The 13,626-nt window shown below is 47.8% G+C and overlaps 1 protein-coding gene across 6 annotated transcripts in view; it reads left to right on the top strand.

The window, feature by feature from the left end:
- The window catches only part of LOC122384317 (nephrin-like), a 154,770-nt gene extending 143,401 nt beyond the window's left edge, over positions 1-11,369 (top strand). For 4 of the 6 annotated variants that reach the window (XM_043371609.1, XM_043371612.1, XM_043371611.1 and 1 more), the window contains 7 exons: positions 3,424-3,580; positions 4,029-4,165; positions 5,441-5,761; positions 7,192-7,449; positions 8,246-8,388; positions 9,580-10,144; positions 10,560-11,369. In XM_043371609.1, coding sequence (XP_043227544.1) covers positions 3,424-3,580; positions 4,029-4,165; positions 5,441-5,761; positions 7,192-7,449; positions 8,246-8,388; positions 9,580-9,768 — 1,205 coding nt within the window. In that variant the 3' untranslated portion in view covers positions 9,769-10,144; positions 10,560-11,369. The remainder of the gene's footprint in view (positions 1-3,423; positions 3,581-4,028; positions 4,166-5,440; positions 5,762-7,191; positions 7,450-8,245; positions 8,389-9,579; positions 10,145-10,559) is intronic. The other 2 variants (XM_043371613.1, XM_043371614.1) reach the window with 1 other exon arrangement.
- The last annotated feature ends 2,257 nt before the right edge of the window (positions 11,370-13,626 follow it).

The raw sequence follows: 13,626 nt of genomic DNA, 5'->3' as shown, positions 1-13,626 counted from the left end.
AGAGAGAGAGAGAGAGAGAGAGAGAGAGAGAGAGAGAGAGAGAGAGGGAGGGAGGAAGGGAGGGAGAGAGGGAGGGAGGGAGAAACAGAGACCCGTCCACTTCTGCAAATAATACAGCTGGGTGTCAAGTTTGCTCGCGTTGGCGCGATGTGTGGCTATTTTTACGTCTGGTGTAAAACCTCACCCACCAGCTAGCTGCTGCGATTGAGTAGTATTTGCAGACGTGGATATAAATGGAAAATGTTATCCGTTCAGTTCGTGGAGCCTTTGATTTGGTGAACATTTATGCACCAAATGAAATTATTATTTGTTTCATGTCAAACGAACTATGCCACGAAAATTATTCACAGTGTGTCGTATAAATATAATCTGTGATAATATTTAACCTTCTAACCTTTAAAGCATCCGGTGCTTCCCCCCTTGAACTTCAAACATCAATCCACAAATCCTATTCTAGCTATGTGACTCCCAATGGAAATCAATGCGGAGTCACGCCGTATCTGAGCGCCCGATCGGGGTGCGATAAGGCCCTGCTGTCCTGTATTGCAGCCGGCACAATGTATGACCGGGTAGGGTAGGATAGGACTCGTGGGAGAGACAGGTCATGGACAAAGTCTGTCCCAGACGACATGTAACGGTGTGTTGAGAAATATCGGCCGGCCTCCGAGCGGCCATTTGTCTGTCGTACCTGATTTATGAGATGCAGACCCCGCGGCGTTCGAAGGAAAACAATATCGGTCGCCGGCAGATAGTGACCTTTTCTGGTGAAATGAGTGTCATGAAAGGTCACCAAATAACTTTCCATGTCTTCACAATGCTCATGTTATTCGTTCTCCGCGTAATTCAACACTGCACATGAACAATTCGTGCTTAGTATGCAACGAGACGGAGCTCGGAATAGCTCTTCCCAAAACATGTATTGCTCACACCGAGACCTTTTAAGCTGGTCTTTTATTGTAAAAGTTTCTCCAAGAATCACCGTTATTAAACATCAGCTTTTGCAATCTTGTATTGCTGGAAAACTACTGAATCTGCTCTCTCGTCTTACCGTGTTCCTGGTAGTCCTGGTAGCTAGTACTCTGGTGGTATTAACCCGCGAGTTGCTGGGGGGGGGGGGGGGGGGGCGTTAAACGCCCCCTTTTTTCGCCGGGCCATAGCATAAAAACGGCGCGTCGCAGGCGCGCCAATGAGATATTGAGGTTTTAGTGACGTCATGATTTCTGAGTTTTCGACCAAAAACGGCATATGTTCAAAAAATCATATAAAATCACAGAATAGACATATAGACATGCCGTAAACGCCATTAGACTGCACATACCATGAACAATCAAATGACCATCTCCGATTTTTGATTATCGTTCCGCATTTTCCAAAATCTTGAACTGAATCTTGGCAATTTCTCGTGACTACTTCATGACCATGATACATGAATTTCTTAAATTGAACTTTTTGAGCCAACCACGTACACATATGATAAAATGAATGTCACCATCGTGTTCTACGCTCCAAATTACCCATAAAACATGTGTCACAGGCTGCGAATATCAGTTTTGATTTTCGGGGATATGTGCCTACCCGGTTGACCTGACCTTGACCCTGACCTATGCTTGACTGACCCCTACATGGAGCTGACACTCTTGTAGGCCTTACATGATGGATTGTGCACCGTTTTGACAGAGTTTATGACGAGAGGCGCCCATTGCGAAGCCCTGAAGTCCATGCTACTGAAAGCCCGATTTCAGGTGTTTGATCTGTCCTTGACCCGACCTGTGACCTCAAAATTCAACTTAAAAGTACTCATCTGAAGCGTCTCGTCGCGTTCTTTCCTTTGCCGCCTCGTGCGTTTCGCTGCGCCAATTGGTTCTCGAGTTATCGGCTGGGGGCGTTTAACGCCCCCCCCCCCCTCAGCAAACGGTGGGTGGCGAAATACCCCAGCAACTGCCGGGTTAAGTGTTAGTAATTAATTGTTCTATTCGAAATAATCTGAATATAGCGATGTTCATCACTCTGCAATTATAGCCGAGTATAATATCGTAACTTGCGCATTTTATTCAGAAACTATTTGCTGCAATAAGTTTTTGTTTATCTCCAAATTTATCTCCAACCTACACTTACCCTCGGAATTCGGATCACAGAAATTTTATATAATGGCCCTCCATGCTAAAACACCCAAGATGGCGACCACAACGCAGCGCATTTCGTATCGGTTGCCAGCTCGTCAGTTACCCGCAGACTGGACAGCTGAACGGGTTTTAACGGTTGTCAGCAGCTGGCCACTGGCCACGGCAACTGGTGCCCGCCACCGGCGGCAATTAATTTCGTGCGCGACTTTTTAATTGTGCCAGCAGCGTCAATGGCCACCCGGACGCCACCGCTGATGCATAGTATTATCGCGTGTCGGTTGGTCGGCCTTCCAGCGGCAAATTATGTTCGCCCACCCCCCTCCTGACCCTCCCCTTCCCCCTGGTGCCAATGACGCGGGAATGGGCGCTTGGCAGTAGAGGTTTCGTCGGGGAAAGTGCAGCGAGGGCACCGCTAGGTAGTAATTTGTTAATGCATCGGGCGGCGAAACTGCGTGGTTATACGCACCCGATTTGTTTTCGTGTCAATTTAAGCATTTGAAGGTTGCTACATTAGTTGATTGTAAACGGCATATTTAATCTTTTATCATGGGGAAATTATAGGCATATGTAATTCTGATTTTCCAATTGTATCCACAAATACCCGGTGGCTGGAAATTTAAATGTTGCATTCACCGACTAAAATAAAGGGGGAGGCTCTACTTTCCCACGTCTTCTCGGTTTGTGGAGGCCTGCTCTCACTTCTCTGTACCATGAGGCGTTTCTGTCAGAAGTGACGAGTTTACAGGCGCATGGGTTGTGATTCGTCAGCTATGCTCCATTTACGGTTTTACGGCGCTTTTATTACCTAAACCTCAGCATGTGACGCCCTTGATATGGGGGTCCTTTTAATTAGAGAACGTATGCATTGCATATTCGGTACATGCATATGACAGATTAATTGTATGAACTGTGATATTTTGGGAGATAATGAAACAATAGTATGCACTTAAGATGGTCCAAATTACGAAAAATCCATAATTAGCCATGAAATGTCATGTCGGTAAATTCGATGATTTAGTGTATTCGTTTTTAATTCAATTATACAAATTATACCTACTTATTATCATATAACTTTAAAGGTTAAACTTAGGTGACAGTGGTTGTAAATAACTGCTTTGCGGATTCCGGTTGTCAGTCTTAATAATCTGTACCATGCCTTTGCTTTCTCATATTTCATTGCGCCAACAATGTGCTACTGAAATGCTAGTTTCCTACCCTAGTGTATGCACTATGCAGGGTTGTTGTGTTGTCGCTATTTTGTCTATCTCTCTGACCGCACATCTGCTCTGTTCTGCCGCAGACGCTCCTGCCTGCCTGACCAACCAGAGGCGCCAGTACCACGTGGCCAAGTACGAGCAGGTCACTGTACCCTGTCAGGTGGACGCGAACCCTGCCAGCGTCAAATTCCAGTGGAAGCTCAACAACTCGGCCGAGTTTGTTCAGATCGCCTCAGATAGGTGAGACCGAGACGGCGACGGATCACGTGAGCTAACGCTGTGCACTCTTTGCAGCGCAATATTGTTCATCTGTCGACTGTCTGTGCGGTTGTTTTTATGTAATAAATCCCTTGATACAAATTAATCTGATTATTCACACAAACAGGATCAATGCAGGGTTATTTATTGCTTGGACATGCATGGTTCTCAACGTGTGTATTTTACGGTGAAGCTATCAACCACAATGAATATAACTTTTACATGTATTTACATTATATAACTTACTTAGCATCGTTTGCAAGTGTATAACCCGCCTAGATATCACAATAAGACGTACGGCATTTTATTTTCTCTGCATACAATGCAGCCGCAGTACCTTACAGCACGCCTATCCACCTGACCTCTGACCTGACTGACCTCTCCCGTGCCTCTCCAAAACTGACCTCTCCCGTGGCTCTGCTGCCCGCAGGATCCACACGAGCGGGACGGTGAGTGAGCTGACCATGACGCCGTCTGGTGACGAGGACTTCGGCACGCTCATCTGCACCAGCTACAACGACATCGGGCAGCAGCTGGAGCCCTGCCTCTTCGACATCATACCCATCGGTGAGCAATTGAGCACGACATGTTATGTGTCTCTGCTCTCTTTTTGTCATTCTCCCTCTCTCTCTCTCTCTCTCTCTCTCTCTCTCTCTCTCTCTCTCTCTCTCTCTCTCTCTCTCTCTCTCTCTCTCTCTCTCTCTCTCTCTCTATCTCTCTCTCTCTCTCTCTCTCTCTCTCTCTCTCTCTCTCTCTCTCTCTCTCTCTCTCTCTCTCTCTCTCTCTCTCTCTCTCTCTCTCTCTCTCTCTCTCTCTCTCTCTCTCTCTCTCTCCATCTCTCCATTTTTCTCTCCAAAAAGATACATTGATGCGTATTGCGTAGGTAGCTGTCAACAACATTGAAACAATGCCTTTGGCGAATTATTCTAGACGAGACTACGACAGGTGTCGGGTAGGTACTGGAGGTGGCTAGATAAAGGTCCAGGCGAAGTAGTTATAGTACATTTTATACGCATCGCTCATAAGAAAGGAAAGTTTTCCTGACAGACGTAAAATGTTTGTTTTGCTGGATGTAAATATGAAATTCGGCTTTCTAAAATATTTCTTTGAAATACGAATGGCGCTTTCCATGTGTACTTCCTTTTACCAAGATGTCAATATAATAAGAGTGCTGAGAGTAGAGTTTAACTCCTCAACGGCCCTCTCAATGTCACAATCGCAGATGTATGTTGAGGAAACGCTGATTGATAAATATGTACAGAAACAATAACCTCTGGCTTAACATCATATAGGCAATATGGCCGAGCTCGAGACTTTGATCCTGAGATTATATAATGCATCCACAAAGCGCCCTTCTATGTATTCTAGTCCACTTGGGCTTACCATTTCAAGTTCAGAGAATTCCTGAAATGAAAAGGCCGGGTGTGTCATAGTTGGAACACTTTGCCACGGGTGATAACAGAAATGTCAAGGTATAATAAAAGGATTCCAGCTAGCAACGGCAAGCCACAATGAACTTTACCGTTGACATGTTTCTGCTCTCTGGATAAACGAGGAGGCTAGAGCTAGTGACTACAACAGGCCTTCACAACGCGGTCTTAAGCGTAATTGTTTGTCCTTAGTGTATGATACTTCACTACCCTTTTGTCTGTCTGTCTGTCTGTCTATCTGTCTGCCTGTCTGTCTGTGTTTCTGTTCTCTCTCACTCTGACCCAGTCGCCGCCTTGTGACTGACCTGGTCTCCGGTCTCTGGTCTCTGGTCTGTCACTGCCTCGGCCAGCTCACGGTGCGGTCAGGACTCAGGACCGTCGCTCGCGCACGCTAACTAACGCCCTCCGACAGCGAACCCGGTCGGTCCGCCGGAGCCGCCCTCGGACTGCGCCATCCGAAACCGCACCCAGGCATCGCTGCACATCGGCTGCACGGCCGGCGCGGCCGGCGGCTACCCGCAGACCTTCCACCTGGAGGCGTACCAGGCGCGCACACACGTGCTGCTCTCCAACCTGAGCAGCGAACAGGCCGAGTTTGTGCTGGGCAGCCTCGGGCCCGGCGAGGAGGTGGTGGTGCATGTGTACGCGGTGTCGGAGCGCGGCAAGAGCGGGCTCGTCACACTCGAGGCGGACACGCTCAGCGCGGACATGGCCGAGCTGAAACCACGCCAAGGTCAGTCTCCGAAACCGGCGCCGCTCCGCTGTCGCTGCTCAGCATGCTACCGCTTGGCCGTGCTTCTTTTTGTTTTGCTTTTTGTCGCTTGCTAGTTGCTTGCTCCTTTCTCGGGAAATTTACTATCGGTGATGACTGCAGCTTGACGTTTTCGTCGTGGGAGTGTCGTTTATTCTTATTGGACTGGCGGCGTTTTTGGCCGCCGTCCATTTTCAGTTTGTTCTGCCTGCAGATGGGTGATTCGGAACGGGGCCGATCGCTGACGCGGGCCACGTTATCGAGTGGTACGGCGGCGCGTAAAAAGCGTCCGACTGCCGCGCGAGGCGTCACCGGAGATGTGTCATTCTCCGTGCAGCAACTGACACAACCTGACACACGGCGAGTCGAACTGTCAACCAATAACGACAAAAATGTTTTGGCAGGCGCTGCAGCTAAAAATAAACAGCGCAATCCATTATCTGATTGTTCACTATTTCTGATTGTGCCTTTATGATATATATTTTGTACACTGACGCACGAATCACAACAAATTTTGTCATAAAATGCCAGTCGTACATATTTTTGGATGCTATGGGAAACCTGTATTATCTTTCTTCTTAATTTTCATTCATTTAGACATGACAAACGCTATCGACATTCACCTCTTTCACAAATTTTGAAAAGGCATCTTAAAGTTACATCTAATGCCTTCGAAAAAAAAAACTGATGCTGATGCTGGGCGGCAATACATGTCTGGCTGATAACGTTTCAGTTGACGTATTTATTTTCTTTTTCATCGTTTATAAGTGACGTAAGTCGTAACGCATGACCTGTATGCATATCATTAACTGTGGGTGTGTGGGTTATTCATGCTGTTTTGGCTATTTTCCTCATATCCAGGAATGCATTTGTATTGAAGTCGACAGCATCATTCACGCTTACCGCAGGTCTGCATATTGTACGCCGAGGACTGCATCTAGTTAGGCAAATGTTCCATTTTCGTGGGTTTCTGCGCTCCAGCTGTAGCCGGGCATTGTGTATCCACAGCCACTGTGACACTTGGAGAAACTGCCCGGCCGACCAGAGCATGCCAAATACGTGGCTGGGAAGTCAGGATCGATGTCATGCATATGTCATACTGCGTTTCTTGGTGGCATGGTAAAGAAGGGAGCTTCTTATGCAGACCACTGGTCGCATGCATTGACACTTCATTTCGGTCTTTTATTTTGGTTTTACTTTGTGAATTTTTGCTCAATCGATTGAAGTTCAAACCAAGGTTACTTAAATCATGACCATTAGATTTTTTTAACTTCTTTTCACTCAAGCCCTGCGTCATTAATCGTCCATACCTTCATATGCCACTCCAAAGGTAGAACAATTAGGGTGCACGAGGACTGCTGCTCGGTATATAACTATGCTGTGTACTGACTTCGCAGCTCTGTTTCTTACAGAGGACGAGTCGAGCGGTCTTCAGTTCACACCGCTGGTCGGTATCCTGCTGGGAGCCATCATCGCGCTACTGCTGATCGCCGTGGCCGTGGTGCTCACCCTGCGCCGGGTGCGGGCCCGCGAGCTGCGCGCCGCCAGACGCGACACGGAGGAGAGTCGAGAGAAGATGCTCAGCATGCACACCCTGGACAGTGACCGGGTGGGCGACAAGAGCCCCGATGTCGTGCCCTGCACCAGCACGCTGCTCGACAAAAGAAAGGGTCAGTGGTGGGCAGTGGTAGCAGACTCGCACCATTCGGTGTGCTTGCTGTTCTCGAGAGACTATCTGTTATGTAGGTACAAAATTAGCATTACTTTTCACGACTTTCCAGTCAAATGAGATCACGCATTTTTACCACTTTACGCTGTCAAAAAGCGATGAAGTTATCTTGCACTCATAAATAGTTTATGAGGATAGTTTCCTGAATTGATTTCGGCACCTTTGAGGGAGTGTTTTAGAATTTGAATTGCAAGCATTTGACTAGCGGTCTTTCTGATCCTTCATTTGCTAAAATATGCTCTGGCATCACATCGTGAAGCGCAGCACGCAACGCATTGTATTCCGACATTTCGTGCTTGTGCTTTTGACATTCTGGTCTTTTTGATGACATAAAACGCAAAATGAATTCGTGTTAGAATTCATGTTTGTTTGTCACGGTTACAAGCCGATCACGAGCCTAATGCGGCAGACAATAATGAACCGTGGCCTTGCCTGGTCATAAATTTCTCATCGTTCGAATACATTTTTGGATGTCAGCGCGTGTCGATAGCAAGTCGATGGCACCAATTTTCTACGCTTGTGATTTGATTTTTATTGTCGTACCGAATAAAACAGCAGAACGTTCGAAGAGTTCCAGCTAAATGAACGTAATTAAATAACCCTGAGCTTATCCCACTAACCACTGAATTGCTTAGGCACGCGGCTCACCCTGCTATGTGGGCTGGAGCTCACCAGTTGACTGTATAAAGGACAGGTTTCTAACCCTACTAACACGGCCGGACTGGGTTGTGTTTCAGGTGGCGGTTCTCACTATGAATCGAGGCGCTCCAAGCCTCCGGGATACGCGGGAATGCCCAGCATATCGGAGACGATCTCTATCGCTCCCAACAGCAGTCTGCCGCGGAGAATGACCCCGCTGGAGTACCTCGACCCCCGATTAGTGAGTAACTAGTAACTACCCACCGAGACGTACTAACTAACTCAACTGCTGTATCTCGACCCCCGATTAGTGAGTAACTACCCACCAAGACGTACTAACTAAGTACTCTGGAGTATCTCGATCCCCCATTAGTGAGTAACTACCCACATATAGTACTAACTAAGTACTCTAGAGTATCTCAACCCCCGATTAGTGAGTAACTACCCAAGACGTACTAACTAACTCAACTGCTGTATCTCGACCCTCGACTAGTGAGTAACTACCCACCGAGACGTACTTACTAACCCACTGGAGTATTTTGACCCCCGATTAGTGAGGAGTTACCTGCCAAGACGTATACGAACGCTAGTTACGAGACTACCTACATCGACCGTAGATCACGGTTTTCGAGGAGAAATCAGAGTGTTGTGCACTTAACGAACTTTTGACTTAGCTGGCATTTAGATGATTAACTTAACAGTTTCTTATAAGTATCCGTTTGTGTGTTTCTAACCAGGCCTATACCCATCACAAAACGACATTAACACTGGTGACTAATTTTCGTTTTAAAGCATTAGAACAACTAAATCGTTCATCGCTGATACTTACCCGGTCAGTTTTTTAGCTGCCACAATAGTCTATATTTGTGGTCCGTTTGCAGAACATTTCGCTGTGACATATATCTGTCCTTGGTAGTATGCAATATGCATTGTTCGCCGGGACGTTGACGAGCTCGCCACTGTTGTCTCACATTTGCCTCGGTTCCGAGCAAATCACAGCCATTTACTGGAGTCTCACTGTGGGCCGCTGGCGGCCGGGCCTCGCTCTAACAGAGCTCCTATTATACTGTAATGAGATGCGCATTCAAACTAGACAATTCAGCACCCCAACCACCGAGAGTACCGCGGTAGCTGCAATGATAAATGCGGCCGTGCGACACAGGCCACCGGGTCGAGCCAGGCCTGTCCTGAAGGTCCCCCGAGGTCACTGGTGAGGTCGCCTCTGCTTGACGATTATCAGAGTCGTGCGGAAGTCGATACATTAACTTACATAACTTGGACGAGCAAATTACAAGCCAACTACCTGCGCGGCGCCACCAATTTGGCCACCATTTCGTCGAAATTGTGTCAGAACTGCCGGCGCGTCGCCCTGCGTCCGGCACTTGTTGGCCGACGAGCGCGTATTTCTAACGCTCCCGGTTGTCTGTTTCAGTGCCATACGGATTTGCACACGTTCCCGAAGCCCCCCAGCCCAGACCCGTACACCAATCATCGCCTCGTCTCCGAGATTCCCGGCTTTCCCAAGGCGCCCACCCTTTCGCCCGACTTCTATGACTCGATGGAGGCATCTGAGTCGGACACCAAAGAGCTGGACACCTCGTGGCAGGAGAGTGTGGTGTGACGCGCGCTCGGGAGCGGCGCCGGCGCGGCCTCAGTCGCGTACCCCGCTGACGTTGGACTGCCCGAGAACGCTGACTGCTGAGCGATGGACTCTCGAGGCAGGGGTCTAGTGCCAATTGCTGGGAGAAGGGCGGCGGCGCGTGCGGTGCCGGCAGTGATGTGTCGGGAACGGACAGAGGGACAGCGGTCCAGACAGGGACGGTGATCCAAACAAGGGCAGTGCTCCAAACAGGAACGGTGTGCGGTGGACGGCCGGGGGCCTCAAGAAATACAGCTGGAGACGACAAGCCAGGCTGATGGGTGCGGGAGCCATCTGGAAGGACACCAATGGCCGGTGAACGAACGGGAACTTCATGAAACTCTGCCTGATTTACCAGGTGAGAATATGGTTGAAGAAGCTCTGTGCCGTGACCTACTGGCTGAGTCTGTGTCGACCGTGCTGTGTGACCTTGAATGACCGACTCTGTGCTGTGCATCGCTCTGCGTTAGACACTTCAGAAGTTGTTAGTAATTTAGCAACATCGTTATATTGCACATTGATTGATTACATCGCACAACTTCATGCATAACATCATGCATCGCAAGGTGCTAAGCGTGCTAGACACATGACTATAATAAAGGGAGTGTTTAATTCTACGAGGATGATTTGTTTTATAATCGATTATGTCTTTGTATTTGATCTCAGTTAATAATGCCTGGGCAGAAGTGTTATTTTATTTCAGAAATCATCAAAAGAGCTCAATAAAATTGCTGTTATTTTCGTTATTTTCACTCAATCCTTTCTTTCACAAGGTTCCCGTATCGGAACGGCCCGACAACCTACTAGAGGATGGTTCAGCCGTCACCTGACACCCAGGACTCCCTCCTCTGAGGACCTCTGGTGGCTGATCCGACGTTACTCGTCCTCCCCGGAGGACACGCGGTGCCTGTCGTCCTCCCAGAGGACTGGGTCCGTCCTCGCGAGGACCGTGGCGAGGACTGAGTGGCGGGGCGGTGCCCCGGGCGATACTGGCTGTGCACGGTGGGGCGAGAGGACGACCCGGGGAGCGAAAACTCGCGCTCGGTCGGCTGTGGGGCCGGGGGTATGGTGCTCAGGTCTTTGTTGGTTGGTTCAATGTGTCATTGTTGCCGGACGAATGCCGATTCAAGCGGGCCGTGAAATGTGATAGTGTTTTCTCAGTATACGCCCTGTCAATGTTTTCTAAACTGGGAGGAAGCCTGCGAGGGTTGATTTAGATCGGTGCGTTTTTTGTCTTTGTTGCTTGGTGAGCCATTGGATATTGTTAATAATCTCCACATTAACATCATGCTTGGATGTATGTTGTAGCTGTTGCCGTGTAGGATTATTATTCCTCCCGGCAATGTATGAAGTTCTGCGTACACTGCGGCAGGTTGTATCACTGTGTTCTGTCACAAATATACAAATATTGGATAGAGGCCCACTTACATCCTGTTACTGTGTATGTGTTTGGAGGCTGATTGACAAACATGTCTTTTGTGTGAGTTAAGATGATGATATGACTGTTTGACACGTTGATTGTATGTTTATAAACTGTTCCTGCCAAGCGCTACTCACAATACAAGCTGATTTATGGTAACTAAGTTTCCGTTTATTTTCTTGGTAGGTCTTCAAAGGTGTCTGTGCTTTAGATCTAATGCCGATTGAAATGTTAATGCACCCGAATAGCTGAGAACGTTCTGGAGTTCGCCGGTGATTACCTCCACATGTCACATACGGCATATGAGCTGTACGTGCCAATGACCGTGCCATGTGCAGTGCCGGGGTGCATAGGTCGACCTGTACCCTGTCGGCCAGCATTATTCCAAAATTAGAAGGTCGAATAGGTTAATATGCACAAGGCCAGATATAATAAGCTTCTCCGTTTTTTTCTTATTGGAGGGTTCTAACTTCTAAGAAATGTATATGTTACATATTCGGTATTAGGGTCCCCTAATAAAGTTTGGTGGCCCCTCTGGAGTGTGAAGACCAGCTGGGTCGGAGGTGGGTACTCACCCATTTTTCGGTTGCGCTCCTCATCCGCCACCACCGTGGGTAAGACGACGTCGGTAGTGGGACGAGAGAGGGAGGAAGTAATAAAAAAAACGAAAAAGAGGCGGAGGAGACAATAGTTGAGGACAGTGGCGCCGTTGGGGATGGGGGGTGGGAGACGCGCCACTCGCGGCCCGCCTCTGTTGTCACCGTCGTCCCCTCTCACTGACTGACGTCTGTCCTCTCGTCTCCTCCCTCGCCCTCCCCGCCCTCGCCCCCTCCCCACGGACTGCCGCTCCCCCAACCCACCTCCGACCCAGCTGGTCTTCACACTCCAGAGGGGCCACTAAACTTTATTAGGGGACCCTAATACCATTAGTGTTTCCTCTCTGTCGCAAACATCTAGATCTAAATGGTTCGTAATTCTAATCGAAAAAGTAAGACCAAGATGAGCGTTTACAAAACCATCACAAATTATTAGTTGCGTGCAGTAGCAAAATACAAAGAATATGTTTTTTATTTATTCGATGTCATGGAACAACAGGCGAATTGACGCCCAGTAACAGTCCATAGCAGTTATACGTTCGGAGCAGTGTAAACATTGCCTTTAGTCTTTCGTCTCTTACACATACAATCCCTCGATATACCAACCATATCTATCACACAGTCCATACAGTACATGCATAACACAATAAATACAGTCACGCGGTTCACACCAGGACTCACATGTTTTGTATATGTCGTCTTACTTTAGCCCGAACATCCCGCATTGAGTCGTGAAACAAATCCAAATCTGTTATCTCGAACATAAATTCATTTATGATAGTGGGTGCCCTAACAAAAAGCGAACCTTTCATAGTGTCGACCCGCGCAAATGGTACATTCATGACACCACGAGCTCCTTCAATCCTCCTTGTAATTCTTGGAGCAGCATACAGCGGAAACCGTGCCAATAGTACATGTGAGTCGAGGACACCTTTGTACAGTTTTTCCACAAACATGATATCGTATTGATGGCGTCTTTTCTCTAATTCAGTTACGTTAAACATTTGGAGCAAACGAGAATAATCAATATCAGATGGTATCGCGCTTCGATTTACATAAAAGTATAGCCATCTGAGAAAGTGATACTGTATCTTTTCTACTCTATCTAAGTGCGATTTTGCCGCACCACCCCATATGACACAACAATATTCTAATATCGCACGAACATTTCCATAGAAGGCGGTCAAAATTGACTTCCAGTTTACTATGCCAATTTTTGATTCAGACTGCATCGCCCTCATAAGAATGCCGTTCATTTTGTTTGCCCTAGACACAATAAAGTCAACATGATTACAAAACGTGAGTCGTCTGTCTAAAACCACCCCCAAGTCCCTAATTGTGTGCACGATTTCCAGGCGAGTGTCACCAATCATGTATTGACAAGTAAGGGGGTCACTTTTTAAGGTAATACAGAACTGCTTGCACTTGGAGGGATTCAATTTCAATTTCCAAGTTTTCGACCAATTATAAAGTCTCCTAATATCCCCTTGTAGCCGTGCAGTATCTGTCAATGTTGCATATATGACACATGATATCTACCACGGGAGTAATACATCGGCCCTGCGTATTTTTATAAGCAAAATTTTCACTCCTCTGTTTCAAACCGGCTTCAGAATGGCCCACTTGCTCCTCGAGCATGAAGACGTCGGCTGTCGACGCTCAGAATCCGCCGTCATAATGCGCTCAACGTCTGCCGAATTTAGCACGGTCGGCTGCCCAGGCCGGCGCTGTCTCTCAGCTGAACGGATTTCGGCGCCGTTTGACCCGAGAGGCGACGCAGCTCCGTGCCACTTATGCAGATATACGCACATGGCGCCGCGCTGG

Source organism: Amphibalanus amphitrite, unplaced genomic scaffold (assembly GCF_019059575.1).
Source record: "Amphibalanus amphitrite isolate SeventyFive unplaced genomic scaffold, NRLGWU_Aamphi_draft 000186F_arrow, whole genome shotgun sequence".
NCBI lineage: Eukaryota > Metazoa > Arthropoda > Thecostraca > Balanomorpha > Balanidae > Amphibalanus > Amphibalanus amphitrite.
The sequence above is the reverse complement of the archived record's forward strand: the minus strand, read 5'-3'. Positions and strand labels throughout refer to the sequence as shown.